The following is a 26455-nucleotide window of genomic DNA, read 5'->3' on the forward strand; positions in this document are numbered from 1 at the left end:
AAAGTCCAGCAACTTGGGTCAATCAGGCTAACGTCAATGGTGGGGAAATCTCTAAAATAATAATTCAGGGCAAAATTCAAAGCCACATGGACAAACATAGATTAATTAAGGAAAGCCGGCACAGATTTGTTACAGGAAGTCGTGATTAACTAACTTGCTGGAGGGCAGCTCAGTGGCACAGTGGTTAGCACTGCTGTCTCAGGGCGCCAAGGTCCCAGGTTCGATCCCGGCTCTGGATCACTGTCCGTGTGGAGTTTACACATTCTCCCTGTGTTTCCGTGGGTTTCACCCCCACAACCCAAAGATGTGCAGAGTAGGTGGTTTGGCCATGCTAAATTGTCCCTTAATTGGAAAAAATGAATTGGGCGCTCGAAATCTATTTTTAAAAAACTAACTTGCTTGAGTTTTTTGAAGAGATCACAAAGAGGTTTGATGAGGGCAATGCTGTTGATCTGGTGTACAAGGACTTCTAAAAAAACATTTGATACGTGCAACAGAACAGACTTGTGAGTAAAACTAGAGCTCATGGAATAAAAGGGAAAGTATGATGTGGATACATAATTGGCAGGAAACAGAACAGTGGTTAATGGATGTTTTTTGAGCTGGAAGGGGGTTTGGAGTGCAGCTCCCCAATTGTCAGGGAGGGTTGGGACCATCGGTCTTCTTGATATTAATTAATGACCTAGAACTCAGTGTATAGCGCACAATTTCAAAATTTGCGGATGATACAAAACTTGAAAGCATTGTGAACTGTGAGGAGGATAACGTACACCTTCAAAACGATACAAGTTAGTGGAATGGGCAGACAAGTTGCAGATGAATTTCAATGCAGAGAAATGTGAGGTTTTTGTAGGAAGAACATGGAGAGAAAAGATAAAATAAAGAGTGGAACTCTAAAGAGCAGACGGACCCGAGTGTGCATGTGCATAAGTCATTGAAGGTGGCAGCATAGTGGTTAATAAATCATATAGGTAGTCTAGGCTTTATTAATAGGGGTATGGAGTGTTGGAGTGTTTCCAAGGCCCGAGTATACAGCCATCCTTTACGTGCGGTTCTTCCTTCATGGCTTAGCCTAATAAACAGAGAGCTACAGACACAATAATCTGGTTAACATGGCTTTATTATCCCAAGCTTGGTTTCGTGTACACGAGAGATAGATCTGAATAAATGCCAAGATCAATCTGCCTAACACTGACAAAAACACATTAATTATAGGATTTTCCAAAAACCAATAGCCCACCCCCAGTTGGATTGATCCAATCCATGGAGCTGTCGCTTCTATATTATCTCGTAAAATGACTTTAAACAAAATGATGACTTATGATCAGCTCATGATTTAACCCCATCCTGTCACATGTTGTTTACCAGGATCCTGTGTCCATTCTAAACTTGTTTTTCGGACGTTGCTAACCTTGTATCGCAGTCAGTTCCTGTCCACTTCGTTGTTCATCCAGGGGCAGGATGCCAAAGCTGGTTTCCCCTTTACTCCATGGATTGTTTGAAACAGGATATTGGGGCGACTGATAAAAAATGTTTACGAAATCGACTATGTAATCTGCTGACCTCACAATCCCTTTCGTCTCAAAAACATGGGCACATTAGCTAGCTTAAATCCCATCATGCATTGTGGCCACTGCTTGTAGCTAGAGTTTAAATGATTAGCACTGCTATGTCCTAAAATACAGATTTAATAGTTAATAATGATTACTGGGTATACTTTCTATGATTAATCTTAATCGTTAATAAACCAACTTATGTAGAACTATTCTAGTGTTATCCTAGCTATTGAGTTTTAAGAGGTCTCATCTCTGGACATCCCCTTCATGGAGCACAAAAGCAAGGTGTTTATGTTGAACTTCCACTATTTTGGCCTCAGCTGAAGTATTGCAACCAGTACTGGTGCCACACTTCAGTGAAGATGTGAAGGTATTGGAAGGATAGTGCAGAAAAGATACATGTGAACCATTCCAAAGAAGAGGACCTTTAGCTATGAAGATGGATCGGAGAAGTTGGGATTATTCTCATTGGAGAAAAGAAGGCTGAGAGGAGATCTGATGGAAGCATTCAAATTAATGAGCGGTCTGGATAGAGTAGAAAGGGAGAAATTGTTCCCACTTGTAAAAGGACTGAGAATGACAGGGCACAGATTTAAAGTAATTGGCAAAAGAAGCAAAATCGATATGAGGAAAAACTTTAACACACAAGTATTGGGCGCTGAAATGCACTCTGACTGTGTGGAGGCAGGTTCAAATGAGGCATTCTAAAGGGAATTAGACTGTTAACTGAAAGGCAAGAATGTGCAGGGTTTTAGAGAGAAGGCAGGGGATTGGAACAAGGTGAAGTGTTCCTTTGGAGCGCCAGAGGAAACACAACAGGCAGAATGGCCTCCTTCTGTGCTGTAACAAATATGTGATTCTGTGGTGTCTGCAATGAGTACAGCTATGACATAAATGGAGCCAAGAAAATATTTGCACGGAAGATCAACAGCTGGTGGATTGTCATCTATGTGCACCATCAACAAAAAAACAGTTATTCCAGAAACGGGTGAAAGGAGGTAAAGCTAGCAAATACAGACCAGTCAGTTCAACCTTGGTAACGGGAAAGCTTTCAGAGATGATATTCCAAGGCAAAATTAACAATCACATGGCCACATGTGAATATATGTTAAGGAAGGCCAACAAGGAGTTGTCAAAAGAAACTAACCTGATTAAACTTTTTGATAAGGCGACAGAGATGATTGATTTGGGTAATATGGTTGATGGAGTGTATATGAAATTTGAAAAGGTGCTTGGCAAAGTGTCACTTATCAGACTTGCCAGCAACGTTTTTTTTTATTTGTTCATGGGATGTTGGCTTCGCTGGCTGTGCCAGCATTTATTGTCCATCCCTTGAGGGGGGTGCAGTTAAGAGTCAACAGCATTGCTGTGGGTCTGGAGTCACATGTAGGCCAGACCAGGTAATGATGGCAGATTTCCTTCCCCAAAGGTCATTAGTGAACCAGGTGAGTTTACAACAATCAATAATGGTTTCATGGTCTTCTTTAGATTTTTAATTCCAAATTTTTATTGAATTTAAATTCTGCAGTGGTGGGATTTGAACCTGGGTCCCTAGTTTTCTAGTCCAATGAGAATACCACTACGCCACCACTTCCCCGTTACAGTTTCCAGCAATTTTTGCCAAAGCTAGATGAGGGTGCAGATCGAGACCCCACAGGCCTTGCTGACATCATTGCAAAGATAGCCATTTCAAACCACCTCCCAATTTTTGGGGAAGTCGGGCACCTTTTGTTAAGTGTTTGTGGAACCTCAGAGGAGTCGCGAGGAATGGGGGGGGGTCAGTTCAAAACCAAAAGTCTGAGATTTTGAAACCAGCCAGTAGGACGGACATGAAACAAGAAACACGAAACAGACCAATATTTCCCACTTCCTTACACAAAGTAAGAAAGATGTCAATCAAACAAAGCTATCATTCCCCTGCAAACTGTGTAAACAATCCCTGCTGAATTGAGCCCATTAACCAACATTGGAGCTGAACTAAGCATTCACAATGAGGCCATCTGGAAAAAACAGATGTCTAACCATCTGTTCAAACTGCTTCTGTTGGTACAGTGTCCTCCGGGTGCTCCGGTGTCCTCCCACAAGTGACGAAAGATGTGCTGTTAAGTGAATTAGATATTCTGAATTCTTCCTCTGTGTACCCGAACAGGTGCCTGAGTGTGACGACGAGGGGCTTTTCACAGTAACTTCATTGCAGTGTTAATGTAAGCCTACTTGTGACAATAAAGATTATTATTATTAGTTGACTGCTGGCCTCATTATGAATGCTAATTGAGCTACAAGAATGCCTGATGAACTCAGCCCTCTTAACAATGCTGATATAGCTTGAGATACATGGGGACACTGAAGATGCATTGGGGGCATGAGAGATATGAAGGGGTTTGGGGATCTGATGTTCCAGTAAACAGAGGCGGGCCTTCTAATATTCTGGCCTTGACATCTGATGGGCTCTGTTACTGCCTTGGGCCTGCATCCAGAAGGGGTCGGGCAGTCTCCAGCTCATGGCTTTCTCCCCAGAACAAAAGATAGGGTGATCGGGTTCCTCCAGGACTGAGGCGGGATTGTGGCATCGGAAAAATTCCCAACTCCCGTTACCCATTTGCTTGATCAAAATACAGCCTTATCTGTTCCCATTTGTGGAAGGCAGACAGAAGACACTGATTTAGGGTGATTGACAAATGGACCAAAGGTGACATGAGGAAAATGTTCTTTTACAAAGTGAGTGCTTAGGATCTGGAATGCACTACCTGACGGTGCGGTGGGAAAGGTAGATACTGTTGGGGCTTTGAAAAGAGAGTTGGATAATTACCTGAAGAAAAGGAACTTGCAGCAATAAAGGTCAAGGGTGGGGTGGTGGAACCAGTTGAGTTTCTGCAGCTAACCCCTGGCAATTAAGGGACAAATGATGCACCAAAAGGAAGCTCAGGTGTGAAGGCCAGTTCAAACAGGGATATCTTACAGTACAAATTAATTCCTACCTGTGAAGAGATTTAAATGCACTAAATTCCTACCTATTAGCCAAAGTTTGAACCTCAGAATGTTTTTCCTTGTAGATTGCTTTATATCCCTGAATGAATGAGAGATAGGATTTTGGTGTCACGTGGGTCGATCGACGATATCTTTGGAAATAGTCCACACATTTCTCAGCCACTCCATCTTGGAAGGATCCCATGCACTGAACCACTTCTCTTTTGATCTCAATGGTGCAGTCAATTCCAAATTGAGATAAAAAATGGTCAGATACTGTGAAAAAGCAATAAAAGTTCCAATTTATTAGAACACAAATCTCCTGGTATATGTCAAAGATTAAATAAGACAATCTATTTCTTAAATTGTATCCATTTTATACTGTAAAAGAGGTGCAGAATTGGTCCTTTCTACACTAGAGAAATTTAAACAGCCACCTATTTTCCAGTTTTGCTTTAAGTAATATTGCTATTTAAGTGTGCATGTATTTATATATGTGTGGTAATACCACTGTATATATATGTCTGTGCCTCTATTAGGGGATGTACAATAGTACCTGCTATTACAGGTTTATCGGTAAGCCCCTGCATAGTTTGTCGGTAAGCCCCTGCCGGCTAGCTCCGCCCACAGGGAGCAGTATAAATATCCATGAGGTCTCCTGAGCTGCCATTTTACAGCTCCATTTGAGGGAATAACATCTCACGGTAATAAAGCCTCTTTTGTACCGTTTCGTGTTTCTGCGTGCAATTGTTAGCGCATCAATATATATGTACGTATTGCTATTTATGTATTGCTATTTAGGTACGCATGTATGGGATGCCAATCACTGGCATCCCATACATGCCAATGTCTATTTTAATGATTGAGAATACCTATCTGCACTGTACCAGTGGAAATTTTATTGTTGATCACCACGTATGCCAACTTAGCAAAAGCTGACCAACAACATTTTTAAAAAATCAACGTCTAAGAAGATGATAATTCAAGATTAACCCATATTATTAGCTTATGACAATGAAAACCAGGAATTGCAAAAGGTTGAAACTTAAGCTATGAGCATATGTCGCTTGTTTTAGATGGAAAACATGGTAAAGTATATGAAGGTCTCCAGGATAAATTCAAATGTTCTCTATATTTTTATATAAGGTTTGTGCTGCATCTTTTTGGGGGACAAGGGCATTCATCGCTAGAAAACTTTGAATTTTTACTTCAAAACTCTTTTTGTTTGTTATTTAGTAGTTCCTTTTACTTTATAATTGACAGATTTTTAATCCAGTAGTGGAAAAACAAAGTGACATTTTGATATTAAACGGAATAATAAGATAATAATTTCCCAAAAGTAAATCTCTCATAATTACCTTGTTTGATAGTACTGGGCCAGTGCCCAAGATGCAACTGTATAAAAGCAGCATTGAAATATGGCATGAGTGTACAGACTGAGCTAATGATAAAGCACAAGGTTGCTCTGTAACCATTTTACATTGCAGCAGCATTTGATTGGATTGGCAGTGCTGAAAGACACTGGGGTGGACTGGAGGGATAGATGACTCACAGGAAATCTGGACATGAATGAAAAATGAAATGAAAATCGCTTATTGTCACGAGTAGGCTTCAATGAAGTTACTGTGAAAAGCCCCTAGTCGCCACATTCCGGCACCTGTCCTGGGAGGCTGGTACGGGAATCGAACCGTGCTGCTGGCCTGCTTGGTCTGCTTTAAAAGCCAGCGATTTAGCTCAGTGAGCTAAACCATCCCCAAACAGCAACAGCGAGAACAACCAACAGGGAGTCAGACCATGTGTAATTGGAAGAGGTGTCCGACAAGGGTGTTGTCTCTCACCAGTCCTTTTCGATGTTTATGTAGCTGTAATGATTCAAGGAATATCTGAAGAAAGAATCTGGTGATAAGATTGGGGTTTGGGGGTTGGGAAGGGGGTAATGAATGATAGCATCAATCAGATTTGCAGATGATGAAGCAGTTGATGAAACAGTTGCAGCAAGCACAGAAGGCAGTCAAGAACAGTCAATAGACTAGTATCAACAGAAATGAACTTCTAATTGAAAATGAACAAAACGATGCAAATCTCAAAGTCACCCAGAAATATTCACATATCCTTAGGAGGCAAAGAACTAAAACGGGTGCAATATTTAGAAAGCATAATATCTGCAGATGGAGGAAGGGACACAGAAATAAGAACAAATAAAGCAATGGAAAAGACCATGTTTGGGAAGGAGAGACGGTGGCTGACCTGGAAACTGAATCAACTCATGAAGTGAGGTGTAAAGAACTTGATTTGGAGTGCTGTTTTGCATGGATGCAAGACTTGGGTCCTGTCATAATATACCCATCAGTATATGATGGTGCAGAGACACACACTGACTGACACACTGCAAGACCAATCAACACACACAACACAGCAGCCAATCACCAGTTAGGGCACGCTCACTATAAAGCCAGACGGCACTAGTTTTCCCGCTGATTCGGGGTGCAGCCTCTGAGACGGACAGAGCTCGCAGCTAATAGCACAAACCTTCACCATGTGCTAACAGTTTAGACTGGTCAGGATAGGCATAGGTCTTCAGTTAATCTAACATAGTGTCGAACCACAGTGCAAGTATGTTCAACAGTTCTTAGCTTAATAAAATAGTGTTGTACTATTACAAGTGTTGGTAGCCTGTCTATGTTACTGCTAAGGTAAACGCAGTCTCCACAGATCCAGAGTACCCAACACATCATGTCCTATGGAAGAGAAGACCAACTTGCTAAGCATCTTTGAAATGTATTTTGGAGAAGATCAGTTGAACAAAAAGAGGACCAAATGCTGTGGAGGATGAACAAACAAAGAAATGTGCTTAACATAATTCGGAACAGACAGAGCCTGTCTAGGCTACATTGTAAAAGGAAAGGGGCTTGGAAAATACATTGTTGAGGGAAGATTTCAAGGAAAAGATGGAGAGCAAGGAAGAGAATCTCAATGCTGGATGCCGTGAAATTTGGCAAATGTTATTGGCAAATAAAATGACTGGCAAAGGATAGAAATATGTAGAAATACATGAGTGAAGCACCTGCCTTCATGCAGAGCACACATAATGATGGTAATGATAGTTGAAGCAGCACATAGTGAGGAGAAAAAGTGTACATCTGAAAAAATGAATTATTTTAAACGTTGTTGAGATCATAGTGCAAATGTCTACTTGTATTCATTTATGGGAGGCATTAGCACATTTAAAGTCAGCTTCAAAGTAAATGAATCACCTCCAATATTCATACTAGCATGGCACGGTGACAAAATGGCTGGCACTGCTGCCTCACAGCGCCAGGGACCCAGGCTCAATTCCAGCCTTGGGTGACTGTCTGCGTGGGGTTTTCACGTTCTCCTTGTAGTGTGCGTGGATTTCCTCAGGCTATTCCGGTTTCCGCCCATCGTCTAAAGATATGGGAGGTTAGGTGGATTGGCCATGATCAATTACGGGGGTTACGGGGATCAGGCAGGGGAGTGGGCCCAAGGTAGAGTGCTCTTTCGGAGGGTCAGTGCAGGCTCGAGAGTTGAATGGACTCTGTCATAATATCCACTCATGTATATCATGAGATGCAGACAGGCAGTGATTGACACACAGGATAACCAATGAACACACACAACACAGAACAACCAATCACCAGACAGGACACCACCACTATGAAGCCCACATGGCATTAAGGCTCTCCCTCTTTCACAGGACACGGCTAGGGAGATAGTCGAGTGCACAGGCCAATGAACATCATCACCATGTGATAGAGAGCTAGTCTGGCCAAGCCAGTAGGAGGTTATCAATTAGATTAATAGAGTGTTAACCCACAGCAGATTATGTACAGCAATCAACAGGTTCAATAAAACAGTGTTGGACCATCTCCTGTGTCGGAAGCCTGTTTCTCGTTTTACTGCATCCAGTTGCAGTTGACGTTAGACCAACACAGATAACACATCAGCCTCCTTCTGCACTATAGGGTTCTGTGGATTTTAAAACCTTATCATCAGAAAATGTCCTTTCCTATTCTACATTACTCACTAGTTACCTGGAATAATCTTCTTAAATTTTAACCAAATAGAATTCTGGCAAAATATAAACTTTGTAGATCTGTTGCACTGGGCGCAGACTCACCAGCAATGAGAGCATCTTTGGGCCAACGGCTGAACCAGTCCATTGTGCAGCCAGAAATGAGCGCTGGAAACTTCAGCGCTCGATTTCGGAATTTCTCTCCCACTGGTGAAAAACAAAGCACGACGTGAAGGTTCTGACGAACTCTACTCATAAAGTAATCATACAGGTTTTCACCCGTTGGTGGCCTGCGTGGATATTCCTTCTTCATTACAGGTACAAGGTCACCAGTAATCTCATCCAATTCATCTCGAGCAAACAGATTAGAGACCTAAATCAAAACAACAAATAAAACATATTAACACAATAACAGCAGATATTAATATGAAAATAAGAGGGCGACCCTCCCCACCACAATGCAACGCCTGCCCACCCTACCCCATGGTCCGCCCCCAGCTGGTGGCAGGATCGAGGTTCGTGCCCTGCGCTAGCGGGAGGATGCAAATTGGTCATTAAGACCCACAATGCAATACCTGCCCACCCTACCCCCATCAGACATCCCAACAGCCCCCCAGAGACCTCCTAAATAAAGAGACCACCTAAATAAAGAACCCTCCCAGAGATCCCCAAATAAAGAGTCCCTCCCCAGAAACCCCTTTAAATAATGAAATCCTCACAGAGACCCCCTAAATAAGGAAATCTCCCCCCTCCCCTGACATCCCAAGTAAGGAACCCCTAGAGAGACCTCCTGAATAAAGAGATCCTCTAACGGTGGCCCCTAAATAAAGAGAACCCCCCCAGAGACCATCTAAATAAGGAAACCCTCCCACAGACTCCCCAGAAAATCCCCGCGAGGAGCTACCCCTGCCGGGAATCCTGCAGAAGAGAGACCCCTGCCAGGAAGTCCCACAGAACAGAGACGCTGTATGGAAGCTAGAGAGCAGTCGAGACAGAGGCAGTGAAAACAATTACTGCTTTAACACTCACCTGGGGGCGGCTGTGGGTGAGTCTCCTTATTTAGGGTACTTAGGGGTTCACCGTCGAGGGTTCCTTATTTAGGGGGTCTCGGAAGGGTCTCTTTATTTAGGATGTCTCTGTGGTGGGTCTCTTTACTTAAGGCGTCTCGGCGATGATTTCTGAATTTAGAGGGACCGAATTGCGCTGTGTGGACAGCCGGGGTGGGGTGGGGGGGTGCTAGGATGCGATGTGGGGGGGGGCGGGTGGGGGGGTTCTTCAGCTCTGGCCGGAGAACATAGGGCGCGATTCTCCGGCTTGCTGCACTCTCACTCGGGCGAAGCAAACTCGGTAAATACCAGGAAAGGCAGAAAACAAGAACCGTGCCAAGTGCCAAAGTGTTTGCGATGCAACCGGCTCACTCCTGTAGGCAAAATCGGGATCTCACCCGTGGCATGGCAAGAAACCAAGGAGCCACCCCTTATCCAATGGCCTCCCGTGATTCATCGGTCTCCCCAGCAAGTGGTCAAGCTGGAGCCGATTATTGCTCCTTTTTAAAAACGTGAACCTAGCAGAAAGGCTTCTGAGGGGAGCGGAGGAGGTGAGCGGCCATCTTTGCTCACAGATAAAGAGACCCGGGGGCGCTGTGCTTTCCATCCCAGTGCTCGGTGGGGAGTGGGGACACTCGGCTGGAGGTGGGGAACCAGGCTGGGGGTGAGGGACCCTCTGCAGGGGGGCCTACATGGGAGGGGGAGGGAGGCGCAGGGGGTGCAACCGGGGTGCAGCCACGCATGGCACCACCATGCCAACCTTTGGATCGTGTGCATCCATTCCGGGTGCAATCCTTGTTGGTGCCCATCTGCTCCACCGACCACCCATAACCCCCGCTGACTGCTGAGGTCTCTGGCCGTGCAGCTGAAGGCTATTGCTAATAGGGAGTTGGCAATCATGGTTAAGTGATCACTTCACACAACCCAAATGCATTCCCATGGGTTGGATGGCCATGTAGCTTGTGGAGGTCATTGTCCAGCTTTCCGATCGCACCTCGATGCCTGCACACTGTGTGGGAGGCAACACCACACACAGAGCAGGCAACATCGAACACCCCCCAGGGTTGGGACACAGCTGCGGGTGGACATGTCCACAGATGGAGGGTGGGTGAATTAAATGGGGAGGGAACTAGTGCAAGGACCAGTGACATTATGAGCAGGTGCCCAGGGTACAGAGTTTGGGGTCCAGTGAGGGACTGCGTGGACAGGGTGTTCTGGGCTTGCGGGCAGGATCAATGGGGAAATGAAGGCACCCAGGGTGGGAGCCACCGCTGTTTGTCAGTCAGGTTCCCAATTCTTTACAGATATTGAATGCTACAGCAGGGATTTTGGACCCAGCAGAACGTACTGCTGCTAAGCTGGGCGGCCAAATGCCGGAGACGGCAGCAGCAGCAACGTCAGCAGGTGCTCGTGGCATCCACCCACACCCCGAGGACACGGCCGTCCAGCAAGCCAGGGAGGGACCCAGAGGGGGAGTCCTGCAATGGCCCAGGGTTTACAGGCGTCGCTAGTCATTCGAACAGATGATGAACAGCGTATGCCGTAGGAGGCTCTGCCTCAACAAGGAGACAGTGCGGTATCTGTGCTGTGCTTGCTTGGTACCACATTGAGGAGGAGGACACCCACTCCGTGTGACCATCAAGGTCACCGCAGCACTGAATGTTTACACCTCAGGATCCTTCCAGGGCTCGAGTGGGGACCTGCGTGGCATCTCAGAGGCCACAGCCCACAACAGCACCCAGCTGGTCATGGGTGCCCTGTTTGCCTGGGCAGAAAACTATATCAACTTTGACATGGACCAAGCCCAACAGGATGCCTGGGCAGCAGGATTCTCCACCTTCGCCGGGATGCCCAAGGTCCAGGAGGTAGTGGATTGCACGCATGTTACCCTGCACTCACTGGGCCATCTGGAAGTGCCCTACGTTAACAGGAAGGGGTTCCACTCCCTGAACATATAGCTTGTGTGTTATCACCACAGGAAGATCATGCACATGTGTGCACGCTTCCTGGTACAATAGAACATAGAACATAGAACAGTACAGCACAGAACAGGCCCTTCGGCCCTCAATGTTGTGCCGAGCCATGATCACCCTACTCAAACCCACATATCCACCCTATACCCGTAACCCAACAACCCCCCCCCCCCCTTAACCTTACTTTTATTAGGACACTACGGGCAATTTAGCATGGCCAATCCACCTAACCCGCACATCTTTGGACAATGAGGCCTATGAGGCCACCCGGGCTGTGATTGAGCATCGGACTCCTCAAGATTTGGTTCCGATGTCTCGACCGCTCCAGTACAACCCCCAGAGGGTCGCCCGCTTTGTGGTAGTCTGCTGTGTCCTCCACAAACTGGCACAGCAGCGGGGCGACGAGATGGATGTTCGGGATGAGGATCATGGAGCAACCTCCGAGGAAGAGGAGGAGGAGGCAGAGAAACAAGGCTGATGACGCAACGCCGGACCAGCAGGAGCTGGAGGACACCCCCAGCGAGAAACCGGAGTACCAGCCGGACAGCAGCAGCAGTCCGGAAAGTCTGGAGGGCCAGGAACTCCCTCATACTCACCCGATTCACATAGGACGTGGACGTGGCCTGGTTTGTCATCGCTACCGGAAAACCCCTCCTCACCCTCCCAGGGTCTGTGCTACATCACTCCAGAGTGCTAGGACTGTGTTTGCACAATCTGCGGATCACTGTCGAGGGCAGGGAGGGGTGATCGGTATCCGCAGAGAGCTGAGCGCCACAGTCTGACACCTGCTGTCTACTGAGTGCTCGTTCACACCCATCAGCTTCATTCGGTGTGCCCGGGGGTGGATGCCTGGAGAGATGGGCCAAGTGTTTTGAGGTTGGCCAGCATTGTGGAAGAAAGTGATAGAGGCGACATACTGGTTGTGTACAAGGGCGTTTAATGTGTTTTACAATTTCCCACACTCCTGATGGTGCCGCCCCCTCCCCCACCCCCTAACCCTTACCTACCTCCCTCTGCCATTGGTCTCAGTGTTCCTCAATGTGCTTTGCTTTCCTAGCTCTACCGCTACATCTAGGTGTGTTCCCAGGATGCCCATCAGAGGTGGAGGCAGCCAGCTGCTTACTCGTCCCGTGGACTTCGATGCACCTGGCAGCCGTCCTCTGGGGCTCTGGAGTCGGAGTCCCCGGCGCACGTTTCGGTGGCATATGGACAGCAGTGCCGCCCTGTTCCAGGTGCTGACTGTGAGACGTGGCCTCAGCAGACGGTAGGGCAGCACGGTAGCACAAGTGGATAGCACTGTGGTTTCACAGCGCCAGGATCCCAGGTTCAATTCCCCGCTGGGTCACTGTCTGTGCAGAGTCTGCACGTTCTCCCCGTGTCTGCGTGGCTTTCCTCCGGGTGCTCCGGTTTCCTCCCACAGTCAAAAGACGTGCAGGTTTGGTGGATTGGCCACGATAAAATTGCCCTTAGTGAACAAAAAGGTTAGGAGGGGTTATTGGGTTACAAGGATAGGGTAGAAGTGAGGGTTAAAGTGGATTGGTGCAGACTTGATGGGCTGAATGGCCTCCTTCTGCACTGCATGTTCTATGTTCAGACAGGTGGAACTCTGGGATCTGGTATCCTACGTCGCCACTCCATGGGATGGGTCGAAGTTGGCAACCAGCACCCTCTCCTCCTGGTCGGTACCCATAGGGCCTTGTGTTTCAACTTGGGATGGAGGGGCAGCTGATTTGAGCCCCGGCTGCCCCTGCATCCTCTGGCTCTGCCAGCTCTGGTGACACTCCCCGATGTCTGCACCATCGTGTTGATGCTCGCAGTGATGCTCCTCAGTGACTGGGCCCTGTTCTGCAGCGCCTCGGCAATGCCTATCTACGACTGGGACAAGCTCAGCAGCGCCTTGGCCATTCCATCTGAGAGTGGGACATGTCCCCCAGCACCTCATCAACGTCAGCCTGGTACTGGGTAACATCCCCCAGCGAGTCGGTCATTTTGTCGAGACCCTTAGCCATGGCCATCACCGACTGTGTGACACCTTGGACACCTTCATTAATAGTGCCAATGTTGTGCACCAGGCTCTTCACTGCAGTCACCATCCTAGCAGTGCTGGCCTTGGTGTCACGCATTACTGGCGACATCTCCTGCGCTCATAGCCTCTGGGACTCTTCCAATTGGCAATGGATCTGTTGGAGTGTCGCTGACATCGTCCTTTGAATGTCGTGACCTCTCCCCATCATCTCCATCACTTATTGTCCATCCCTAGATACTCATGCAACGTTGGTGGTGAGCTGCCTTCTTGAACCATTGCATTCCACATAGTAGGTACACCCACAGGGCTATTAGGGAGGAACTTCCAAGATTTTGATGGAGCGACAGTGAAGGAACAGTGATATGTTTCCAAGTCAGAGTGGCAAGTGGCTTGGAGGGGAACTTCCAGGTGATGGCGTTCCCATGTCTCTGCTACCTTGATCTTCTAGATGGCAGCAGTTGTGAGTTTGAAAAGTGCTGTCTAAGGAGGCTTGGTGAGTTGCTGCACTGTATCTTGTACATGAAAAACACGGCTGCCACTGTTTGCCGGTGGTGGAGGGAGTGAATGTTTATGGATGGGAGGCCAATCAAGTGAACTGCTTTGTCCTAGATGGTGTCCAGCTTCCGGAGTGTTGTTGGAGCTGCACTCATCCAGGCAAGTGGAGAGTGATTCATCACACTCCGAACTTGTGCCTGGTACATATTGGCACAATAAATGCCTCCTTTCCCAGGAACAGGATGCTTTTGATTTTCTGTTGCAAAAAGGATGCTTTTGATTGACTGTTGTAAAATTTTCCAACGCGAAGTGTCGAAAAATCCTCTGGAATTGTATTGGAGGGGCTTTGGTGTCTTCCTGCATTTGCCAGATATCTTTGAACACTGAATTTGCAGAGAGCTTTGGCCAGGACACCAAGAAAGCTCACCTGTTGCACTTGGGAATAGTGCCAATGGAATGTTTTACAGCCTGTGAGCAGACAGTCGATGATGAAATAGTCTGACATTCACATCGGAGATGTTATTCATCTGTCTGTCTATGAGTGCCTGACTGCTGAGTCTTCAGCATTTTTCTATTTTTGATTCAGACAGACAAGGCTTCAATGAAACATCTCATTGGAAAGACAGTGGGTGTAATTTCCCATGTTCCTGCTGGCAGATTCAACAACAGGCACGGGGGAGAGAATTTGGCGGCAGGCCCAAAAAATCAGTTTTACGCCAGCATGAATTCCATGCAGGGTCTTCCGCGTTTGCCTGCCATTCGGAATTGGGAAACCCGCTGGAGGCCAGCGTGAAACTGATTTGCATCCTGCTAATGGAATGCAGATAAAGACCTGAGCCTGCACGGCCAATGCTCCGCAACACCAGCGGGAAAACATGACGTGCAGTCTGGAACTATGTGGCGTGCAGATATCAGGACTTATCTGAACAATGCCTGGGGCTACCCCCGGAGTTCGGGATGGAGGCTGCCAGCAATCCTAGATCACAGTAGGGGTGGGGGGGGGGGATTATCTGCAGGTGGATGTTCCAGATTCAGTGTCTTGGAGAAGACCCAAGGCCCATCTTCCAGCCTCAGATTATTCCAAGAAATCTATCTTCTTCCTCAGGGGGTCCACCTTCGTTCTTCTGGGTCAGTGATGCTGGGAGTCTTTTCAGAGCTATCACCCACACCATCACCATCACAGAAACACACACACCTTGGTGGGTGATCTTAGCAGACAGGCTTCTAGGTCATTTTCTGCTCAGCACCACACAGCTGCTGATGCACATCAGGTGGAGACAGGAAGGTCTCATGGTTCGGGTGGTCAGAGGCCTGCTGCATCCCAGGTCACAGCTGTCTCCTAGCCAGATGCCCTGCCTCTGGACAAGTTCTTTCTAGAGCTGCTGGACATGAAAAGGCAGAGCCAGTAAACCCAGGATGGGTTGTCAATTACATTCCTGCAACTACAAACCTGATTGCAGGAGTCCCAGCGCCTTCAGTCACAGGAGATGTTGCCAGCATAGCGTGGCACCCAGCCCAACACTGCAAGGGTGGTGACTGCAGTGGAGAGCTTGGAGCAGGACGTCAGAGACACGAGCGGTACAGCTCACAGCATGGAGCAGTGTATGAGGACTATGGCTGAGGGGCTCGAGGGCAGGGTCCAGGCACTGAGGGCCAATGCCGAGGGGCTCCAGAGCTGGGTGCAGACTCAGAACACCATTGCTAAGGGCTTCGACACCTTGGTACTGACAATGTCGGGCCTCCAGGACTGGCAGGGCCAGGTGACGCAGAGGCTTCTGGTTCTCACTCCAGCTGTCCCACCGTCCCATGGAGTAGGCCAGGAGCCCACAAGCACGCCAAGGGAGGAGTAAGTGCTGGGGCTCATGCCAGGGAATTCCACCAAGGAGACTCTGGCAGTTCCCAGCCCTTCTGAAAACCCTTCCTGACACGAGTGCATCTCAGGGGCTATGGGCAGAGTAGGTGATGCTACAACACCAATGACATCTGAAAGTCAGCTAGGTCCCTCCAGGTCGAGACCCTCCAGAGGACGCCCACCAAGGGCATTACAGGTCACAGGGAGAGGAAGGCAACAGGCCACATCCACTTCTGATGTGCATTTGCGGGTTACACCTAGATGTAGCAGTAAGGCCATGCAAGGTTAAGAGGTTGTACAAGCACTAAGTGGAGATGGGTGAAGTCAGACACCGTCAGTAAGGGCCTAAAGGGTTGTGGAGTTGCCGGACACAAGCTGCCTAATTCGTGATTCTGGAGACTATGAGGGCCTACTGATCCTCCTTGCCTGTTGCACCCTAGCGGCCTGCCACCAGTCCTCCATCCTCCAGGTCCTCCCTCAGGCTTGTCCCCCACTCCTCCTGGTCCTTCTCATCAACAGAAGCAGCACATTGCTCCTTCAGAATGTTGCAACACTACTGCGCAAGGTTGTGGAGGGCACAAGAATGCGGGAGATCCTCTGGGAGCTGCACTGAAGAGCATTGCCAGAGCATTTCAGGCAGCGGAATTGCATCTTAGCTAGCCTTATTCACCACTCGATAACTGGTGGCAGTATGAGCCTAATTATAATGGGACAATGCCTCAGTCTTGGGCCTCCACACTGGCTTCATCAGCCTTGACCTCAATGGCTAGCTCTTGTCCTCCATGAGCCATCTCACCAGACTGGGGTGGTCCTTGAAGGCCCCGAAAATCTACGATTGCCCCAGCATATAGTTATCATGCACACTTCCTGGGGTGCACATACATAAAGATGGTGGTCACGAATGTGTTGCACATTCAAAGGGTGGAACCCCTTACAGTTGATGAAGGGCACCCTCTAATGTCATGGTCCTCTCAACGTGACATGCGATCTGTCGATGGCACTCTGAGTTTAGGCATCTTAGCAATGACATGGAATCCTGACACCTGGGAATCTTGCTGGACCTGGTCAAGGGCAAAGTGGATATAGTCAGAAGCTCAGGAGCACCCACCACCTCCCCGATGCACATGTGTGCTGACAATTGAGAGATGTCACTCAAATAGGCGCTGGTGGCCTGGAGTAACTTGGTTGTGTAAAAAATCAGGGCTGCCATGAGCTTCATGGCCACCAGGAGCCAGTGTCCTCCTCCTCCATGTGGTGCCAAGCCCGCAAGGACGTGGCAGAGGTACTGCACTGTCGCTTTGTTCAGCCGGAGTCTTCACAGCACATGGTGTCCGACAGCGGGTTCTTTCCCCTTGTGCATCATGGCACATAGTGCAGAACGGTACCCACCTTCTTCCCCCCTCTCCGAGTCCATGGTGCTTTGTCCAAGGTTTTCAAGACCATTAGTAGCTGGCATCCGCGTGACATCCTGCTGGTTGTCAGGAGATTCAGTGAGGCCAGAACATCTGACTGTAATCTTGTTCATGGATTCAAATCAAGTTTTTTCCCTTTCTGGGTGTGATCCTGATTACTTCAGCAGCAAGGACCCAGGGAGATCACGTTTGGATTTCCATCGGCACAAATCCCAATTTTGGCATTTTACCAGATTTAGCGGCCATAATGGGATTTGGACCAGCAGCTAATCACCCCCTGCATATTTCACACATCAAAAATGATGAACTGGGATTCCCACTAAAACATGGAAATAAGTTGACCTATGAAAGTTAATACATTTGAAGGCAGGGGCAGCCATCTTCTCAACAGTCGCAGTCCCTGTGCAAAAAAACTGGAATCAAATTATCTGTCCCATTGTGTAAAAAAGAGCAGCAGAATCTCAATTTAATTTTGTTACAGACACACCTGTGTACAAAGAATGCCTTTGTGATGTTACACATTATACCATATTAACTCATGTACCAGTTTTGAAATGAGATGTTTTGACTTAGACAATAAGACCATAAGACATAGGAGTGGAAGTAAGGCCATTCGGCCCATCGAGTCCACTCCGCCATTCAATCATGGCTGATGGGCATTTCAACTCCACCTACCAGCATTCTCCCCGTAGCCCTTTATTTCTCGCGACATCAAGAATTTATCTATCTCTGCCTTGAAGCCATTTAGCGCCCCGGCCTCCACTGCACTCCGCGGCAATGAATTCCACAGGCCCACCACTCTCTGGCTGAAGAAATGTCTCCGCATTTCTGTTCTGAATTTACCCCCTCTAATTCTAAGGGTGTGCCCACGGGTCCTCGTCTCCTCGCCTAACGGAAACAGTTTCTTTGCGTCCACCCTTTCTAAGCCATGTATTATCTTGTAAGTTTCTATTAGATCTCCCCTTAACATTCTAAACTCCAATGAATACAAACCCAGGATCCTCAGCCGTTCATCATATGTTAGACCCGCCATTCCAGGGATCATCCGTGTGAATCTCCGCTGGACATGCTCCAGTGCCAATATGTCCTTCTTGAGATGTGGGGCCCAAAACTGGACACAGTACTCCAAATGGGGCCTAACCAGAGCCTTATAAAGGCTCAGTAGCACATCGCTGCTCTTATATTCCAACCCTCTTGAGATAAATGACAACATAGCATTCGCTTTCTTAATCACGGATTCAACCTGCATGTTTACCTTTAGGGAATCCTCGACTAGCACTCCCAGATCCCTTTGTACTTTGGCATTATGAATTTTCTCACCGTTTAGAAAGTAGTCTATGCTTGGATTCTTTTTTCCAAAGTGCAAGACCTCACATTTTCTCACGTTGAATTGCATCAGCCATTTCCTGCACCACTCTCCCAAACTGTCTAGATCCTTCTGCAGCCTCCCCACTTCCTCAGCACTACCTGCCTGACCACCTAACTTCGTATCATCGGCAAACTTCGCTAGACTTGCAACATTAATGAATTATATGTAGATTAGGTACTAAAGAGCAATATTACGGAAGCTAAGGGTGGGATTCACTGGCCCTGCTGTGGCAGGACCCGCTGCAGGGGCTGCAATGGCCCATCCAAAAGTCAACTGACTCGCACCGGGACTGGATGATCCCGGTGGTAGACCGGAAAATCCCACCCATATCAAACTTTATGATATTAAAGTACTGTGTACGGTCTTTACTCCTTTATCTGCTAATGGTCGATTAACTTACCTCTCCAGATGATAAAACATTGTTCATGTATTCAAGAAAAGATTCATCTTTGATTTCATTATCTGTAAAGATAAAGGTAGTTCCCTTGCCTTGATGACCAGCGGTTTTGTATAAAACCTTCAAATCTTCCATCAAGTTGGAGCTGTTGTACGATCTGAGAGAAGGTTGAAGGAAACAATTAGTTTCTTTGAAAGGCAAACTGCATTCTGAAAGACCTAAGCATTTAGCTAAAATAATCCTCAATCATCAAAAAATGCACAACAGGATTATAAATATCATTGTATCTTCCTCTTTTCAGGGCTAAAATATTTCAGCTTAATATATTGGATTGGATTTGTTTATTGTCACGTGTACCAAGGTACAGTGGAAAGTATTTTTCTGCATGCAGCTTTGTTCTGCAGAGTAATGATATTTGTTAAAATTACATAGATATTAACATTTTTAATTTGAAAACAAATTTGACAAAATTACCACTTATTTTTAAAGTTCCATTCAGCTTGCATTCGCACTTGGTGAAGTGAGTTAAAAACCACCATTAATTATAACTCACAAAACGAAAAGGACAATGCTCTATCCAAGTCCACAATACACTCACTTTGCAGTTTTAAGACAGGAAAATCAGAACAGATTACAAAGCTGTTTGAGTATTAAAGTCTACTTATGTTCAAAAATATTTTGTCCTCACTCGTCATTCGTGCTTCATGACAGATTTTGTCTCCTTCAGGTGTAAATATCCAAACAAATGTTCTCAGAATAATGAGAAATGCTTGTGCTTACCTTGTTAGTGTGATTTGGAATGTCTTGTATCCAGCAATGAAGGATGCTAGTTTAGTCAAACTTTGCTTGCCTGACCCACCTACACCAACGATCAATGCATTCCCACGAGGTGTGCGAATAATACGGGAAATCTAGTGATAGGATAAATAATTCACATCATGTTAATTTTCTGAATTAGTTCAGCCACAATACAATTATCCTGGACACAGAAAGGCAAATTTTGTGAGCTTTACTTTCTGTCTCAGAAGGTTAAGGTCTGGAACACAGTACCTTGAAAGGGTGGCGACAGCACATTTCAAAGGGACTTTCAAAAGGGTATGCACTTAAAGGGGACTAATTTTCAGAGTTATGGAGACAAAACAGGAATGTGGGTCTAAATGGGATAGATCTTTCAAAAAGCCAGCACAGGCATAACGGGCTGAACGGCCTCCTTCCATCCCGTACGTTTCTTAAATTCTATACGCACGAACAAGGCTCAGAAAACTAGTGCTTAGGTCAGCATGGGCGATTCCTGGTGCTCCGCACTATCAGTATCTTTGCATTTACATATAGCCTTTCATAGCATTATGATGTCCCAAAGTGTTTCAGAGCCAATGAAGGGAAAACAGCATCCAATTAGCATGGAGAAAGATGCCCTAAACAGAAATGAAATGAATGATCTGATCGTCTGATTTAGTTATGTTGTCTGGGGGATAAATGCTGTTCAGAACATTGGGAGTATTTCCCTGTCTTCATTTCAATAGCGCTAAGAGGTCTTTTACATCCACCGGAGACAAGAGTTTTGGATCCTTTAACCTCTGATATTACAGCACACTCTCAGTACTGCACGGAAACATCAGCCAAGACTATGCACTTAAGTCTTTGGAATGGGGCTTGACCTCACACCCCATTGGCTCAGAGTTAAAATATTACCACTGAGCCAAGATTGGAAACTGGAAACATGACAGTGATCTGTATTCATCAACATCAAATCAATTCATACCTCTGCCTTTTGATTTGAATAATTAACATAATGTGCTCAAATTTGCTGTGATAGCATTTCCTCCTGTTGATTATCACAAAGAAATTTTGAGCAAACATGCTCACCGCTTTAATCAAAAATATTAAAGCAGTAGTTTAGTTTGTTTTATTATACAAGTGGCATTAAAAAATAAAAACATAATATTTGAAGTGCTCAAAGGATTTAAACATTTATATCACATTCAATGGTCTGGCTTTGATACCAATAAAAATTTGAGCATTTTAACCTGGGAAATTGGTTTTGCACTGAAAAATGGTATGAAGCTTGCCACAAATTGGGTCTCGGAACACACCTATACAATACTAAAGATCTGTGGAGGCCAATTAGATATCCAGATACAGCTCGCCAGTTGGGGTCCTGGAAAATTCCAACAGTTATATCTTGGAGGAAGGGGTGTTAATGTGGGTTGGCAGTTTTCTCAGCACTGCCATTGGGGCAGGGGAAGCAAATTTAGTACACTTGGTTCCACACTGAGGCAAGGAAAAATGAGCAAAATCCTTTCATTGACACCCTCCAGGGGCCCCTTTAAGGACTGCTGGTTAAGCGACCAGACATCCTCAGCAATCAGTTTGGCTGCTGCTGTTGTTGCAGGTTGGTTCTCCCAACTGCATGAACGTTCCCCCGAATGCCTTCAAAATCACCCTGGTGAAGCTCAGAAAAGGGTAAGATGATGAGAGGATCCAAGCCCAACATCACTTTTAGGGGATTTAACTGTTGAGACCAGAAGTCTGTAAAGTGTCTATTGTAAGGTGTGGTGCTGTTCCTTGAACATCATGGGAATCAAGTATGAGATTGTGGACTATAAAGTCAAAGTGGGAGCGGGATGGAGAATTAAAATGCAAAACAACCAGAGTTCTGGTTCATGTTTGTGCATGGATGGAATGAAGGTGTTCAGCAAAACAGTCATCCGAACTGCGTTTAGTCTCTCCAGTGTACAAGATACTTCATCATTAGATGATAACACAGAAAGCTAAATTAAAAGGACAAATAAATGTTATTTTTCTCCCTCAAAATTGGATGCGACAGTGACAAATGATGATACAAAATGTAAGTTGAAGACATGGGCTACATAACATAACACACTGCATATTGCATAAAAAATACATGAATGGGGCAGCACGGTGATGCAATGGTTAGCACTGTTGCCTCACGGCGCTGAGATCCCAGGTTCGATTCTGCTCTGGGTCACTGTCCGTGTGGAGTTTGCATATTCTCCCCATGTTTGCGTGGGTTTCGTCTCCACAATCTAAAGATGTGCATTGTAGGTGGATTGGCCACGCTAAATTGTCCCTTAATTGGAAAAAATGAATTGGGCACTCTAAATTTTAAAAAAAACATGAATAAAAATATTGTAATTCAGGGCTTTTCTGAGATTATTTTATGTTTAGATTCAAAGCTGCGTCACATTGTCTCAAATTGTACGGCATCCAGTTTGTTTTTGAACCTACAATACATATTTTCCGTGCCATCATACACCATTTACTAAGCACTTTTTGCCACTTTCAGTTTGATCCAAGCTGCTACCTCAAAGAGAGTATTTCAACTTTCTGTAGCTGCCAACTGCCATTTTGAAGAATCCGACCTTAGGTGATTGTGTGGAGTTTGTGTGTTCTCCGGGTCTGCGTGGGTTTCCTCCAAGTGCTCTGGTTCCCTCCCAAAAGTCCAAAGATGTGCAGGTTAGATGGATTGGCCATTCTAAGTTTCTCCTTAATGACAAAAGGTTAGATGGGGTTACAGGGATAGTGCGGGGGGCGTTGACCTAGAAAGGGTGCTCTTTGACCTTGGAAGGATGCTGACTCAATGGGCCGAATGGCCTCCTTCTGCACTGTAGGGATTCCATGATTCTAAATAACTTTACCTTCACTAAGTGAGTCATGGCATCCTTAAAAAATACCATGTCCAGTCCTGTTCCGCGGATACTTTCATTGTACTGCTGCAAAAACATATTCAGTCGGTCCTTCAGGTGATCAAAACTTCCAATAGGCTCATATATCTTTGGCATATCAAAGTCAGTGTCCTCTGGTTCATCTCCTGCAGCAAAATATTTCATTTTATGAATGCATATACTTAAACCCATTTGTTCGTTTAATTTCCCAAGTCAGATTCTGACAGCTATATTAAGTTTCTAAAGCCCAGGATTCATAAATTTTGATGCTCATAATGCAACTTGGCTTCCTAAAATCAAAGGGAAAATTATCTTTGGTGCAGAGGTGCTCCTGCTCAGGATCTGTGCCGCTGACCCCAGGACCTCTGCCACATTTGGAGGCCATTTGATTTAACTGAACTACTGTGTGCCTGTATTACGCAGGGTGCATTTAAGGCACCCTCCATTAAAAGCAGCTGGAAAGGCCAGCATTCAGAAGCATAGAAAAAGGATGCCACATGATGCCCTGTATTTAGTTGGCCTAGTGGGAGTCTCACATCTGCCTGGCCCTGCACAGGAAAGGATCAAATAATTTACAAGATTATGAGAGGCACGGATCGAGTGGATGGGCAGGCACTCTTTCCCAGGGTGGAGGGAGCAGTCACGAGGGGGCATAGGTTTAAGGTCCATGGGGCAAAGTTTAGAGATGTGCGAGGCAGGTTTTTTACACTTAGGGTGGTGAGCGCCTGGAACGCGCTGCCAGGGGAGGTTGTGGAAGCAGATACATTAACACCATTCAAAAGGCATCTCGACAAATACATGGATAGGATGGGTACAGAGGAATATGGCACTAGGAAGTACTGAGGTTTTGGCCAAGGCTGGTATCCTGACCGGTACAGGCTTGGAGGACCGACGGGCCTGTTCCTGTGCTGTATTGTTCTTTTTAATGTACAGCAAGCTGCATTTTTTACCCAAGGACAAAGCTGGCGTGCAAACACAACTTGGTCTACTCCCTTCACAGTGATATGAAGTTACTGATACAAAATACACACACCTGATAAATGTCATTCTATAGTTCTTACTGTGACACTAGCACGTAATTTACAATACTGGTTCTGATAAGTAAAACTGCAAAACAAGTAACAAAACATTAGGCCCTCCATTTCATTACCTTGCTGGACACGATAACTGAGCCAAGCAACATTGATGAACATGACTATAATTTCAGGAATAAATTCAAAATAACATTTCCGAGAAATTGAACGAGCGCCTTCATTATAAAGGCGGCCCTTTCATCAAATATAGGATACTAATTAGGTGGTCTATGATTTTAACAAGTTAACATCTTCCAGGTAACTTTAATTATACAAACCCAAAATTAATTTTAAATATCTCAACCCAAATTTGAACCTACAGATTTGGGAGGGAGATCCTTTAGATCGACTCCAGACCTGTTCTGAATCTAGCAGATCTCAAGGATGAAGGATTTTTTTTTTTAAATGGGATGTGGTTGTCGCTGGCTAGGCCAGCATTCATTGCCAATCCTCAACTGCCCTTGAGAAGGATGTGGTGAACTTCATTCTTGAATACACCCACAGTGCTGTTATGCTAAGATTTGATGGATATCCTTCCTTGTTGATTTACACACTTACTTACTGTTAGAATTCTTATATTTGTAACCAGATAATTGCTGGATTCTCTCCTAGAAATAAGAACTAGTTATCTCTTATTTTCTAAATTTAATTTGCTTTGTAAATTATTCTCTTTGAATAATCACCATATCTCATGCTTTCTTATTTTAATAAATTTGGGTTTATTCATGAAACTTAAATAGCCTCTTCTAAACTTCTGTATCACTCAGTGAACCCAACTGCTGCTCTCTTAATGGTGGGGGAATATTAACTGAAGAGTTAACCCGGGTCCTTATAATATTCAGAAATATTACTCAAGCTAAAATGTTATTGCAATTTAGACTATTGTGAAGAATGCAAAACTCCTCGGTGATTTTCTTTTGGCTAAGTAGCAAGTTAGATACACTGGACCCAAGAACGTGTTCAAGAGTCGTGTCTCCTCTGACTGAAGATAAGTGATTTTGCACCTGTGGCCAGAATCCCGAGAGTCAGGGAATCTCGCTGGCAAGATCTCATTTTCAGATTTTCCCCGCTGGTGAAGTAATGTGGTTCCCGCCCAGAAAGTTCTGGAACCTCATTTCAATAAACTATAATAACATTAAAGGGCTTCCCCGCCTTATTGCAACCCCCACCTCCCGCACCCTTTGTGGGATCTCTTCCCTCATCAACATCACGTTGGCAAGGTTCACAACATGTTTTTAAAAACGGGAACCAGGCGGAGGGAACCCGCCAGAGACACACAGTTAGGTATAACCTCCAGGGGAAGACGGACATGCCTAGGCAGTACCCTGGCACTCGCCCACAACACCTTGGCATTATCCTCTCACATCATAAGTTACCTACTGGCTCTCTACTTGGCCTGAGTCTTTCCATCATTCTCATCTCACTCTTTATGTATTTATAAAATATCCATGGGTTTTCCTTGACTTGCCAATAGTATTTCTTTTGTCTCCTAATTTCATTTTTAATTTTATCCCTGCATTTTCTCCACTTTTTCGAGTTTTATGTATTATGGAGCTCTCAGCATCTGACAAAAGCTTTTGTTGTTGACTCTATTATACGCTATGCATTCCAACATCCAGGGAAGTCTAGAATTGTGAATCTGACACAATGACACAGTGCTGAGCATTGCTGCCTCATAGCACCAGGAACCCGGGTTCGATTCCAGCCTTGGGTGACTGTGTGGAGTTTGTACTTTCTCCTCGTGTCTGCATGGGTTTCTTCCTGGTGCTCCAGTTTACTCCCACAATGCAAAGATGTACAGATTGGGATGTACAGGTTAGGTGGGGTTACGGAGATAAGGTGGGGAGTGGGCCTAGAGGGTCAGTGCAGACTCATTGGGCCGAATGGCCACCTTCTGCACTGTAGGGATTCTATTACACCTTTTCCCTGTAGCAGTCCTCCCAATCTCCTCTTTGAATACTTCCCACAATTCTGAAATTGAATTACCTTCAACTACCTGTTTCCAGTCAATTTTACCAATTGGTCTTTCCCCAAATTACCCCACCTTTGTCCTTTTGCACAAATACACTAAATCTAACTGAATTATGACCACTACCACTAAAATGTTCTCCCACTGGTGGGATTGCTATTTACTGACAGGAGGTGACATGTAGAAGATTGTCTGAGCCCTTCCAAAATGATAATTTTGCCCACTGGTCGCTGACTCTGTGAAAAATATTTTTGGGACCTAGTTTTTTTTAAAAGACCTTGCGGATATCTCCACCGACCATATGCTGGGACTCCTTCAGGTCCTCTGGTCCAGGGAATGATCTGGCCTGGCACCTGCCCCAAAACATTCAAGCTTTGCTTGGAGGTAAGACAGAAGTACAATGGAACGGATGAAGCATTTTAGGCTTTTCTTTGACGTAAAATGCAATTTTCAGTTTCTGTATATATATTTAAGAAAAATTACAAGGGTAAAACAAAAAAAAACTTTCCTATTCTTGTATAAGACCTTAATTAGGCCTCAGGTTTGGTTCTCTCTTATGCCAGGTGATGTGGAGGTCTTGGATAAGATTCAGAAGACTAGA

General features: G+C 45.7%; 1 protein-coding gene across 1 annotated transcript in view; it reads right to left on the bottom strand.

Annotated features, from left to right (window-relative positions):
- Positions 1–26455, bottom strand: part of dnah5 (dynein, axonemal, heavy chain 5) — a 458053-nt gene that overhangs the window by 133781 nt on the left and 297817 nt on the right. The window contains exons 52-56 of the mRNA XM_038797206.1: positions 22786–22958; positions 19907–20037; positions 19130–19283; positions 8662–8929; positions 4568–4799 (exon numbers count right to left, since the gene is read on the bottom strand). Of these exons, the coding sequence (XP_038653134.1) occupies positions 4568–4799; positions 8662–8929; positions 19130–19283; positions 19907–20037; positions 22786–22958 (958 nt within the window). The remainder of the gene's footprint in view (positions 1–4567; positions 4800–8661; positions 8930–19129; positions 19284–19906; positions 20038–22785; positions 22959–26455) is intronic.

This window comes from Scyliorhinus canicula, chromosome 5, assembly GCF_902713615.1.
Source record: "Scyliorhinus canicula chromosome 5, sScyCan1.1, whole genome shotgun sequence".
In the NCBI taxonomy this organism is placed as follows: Eukaryota; Metazoa; Chordata; class Chondrichthyes; order Carcharhiniformes; family Scyliorhinidae; genus Scyliorhinus; species Scyliorhinus canicula.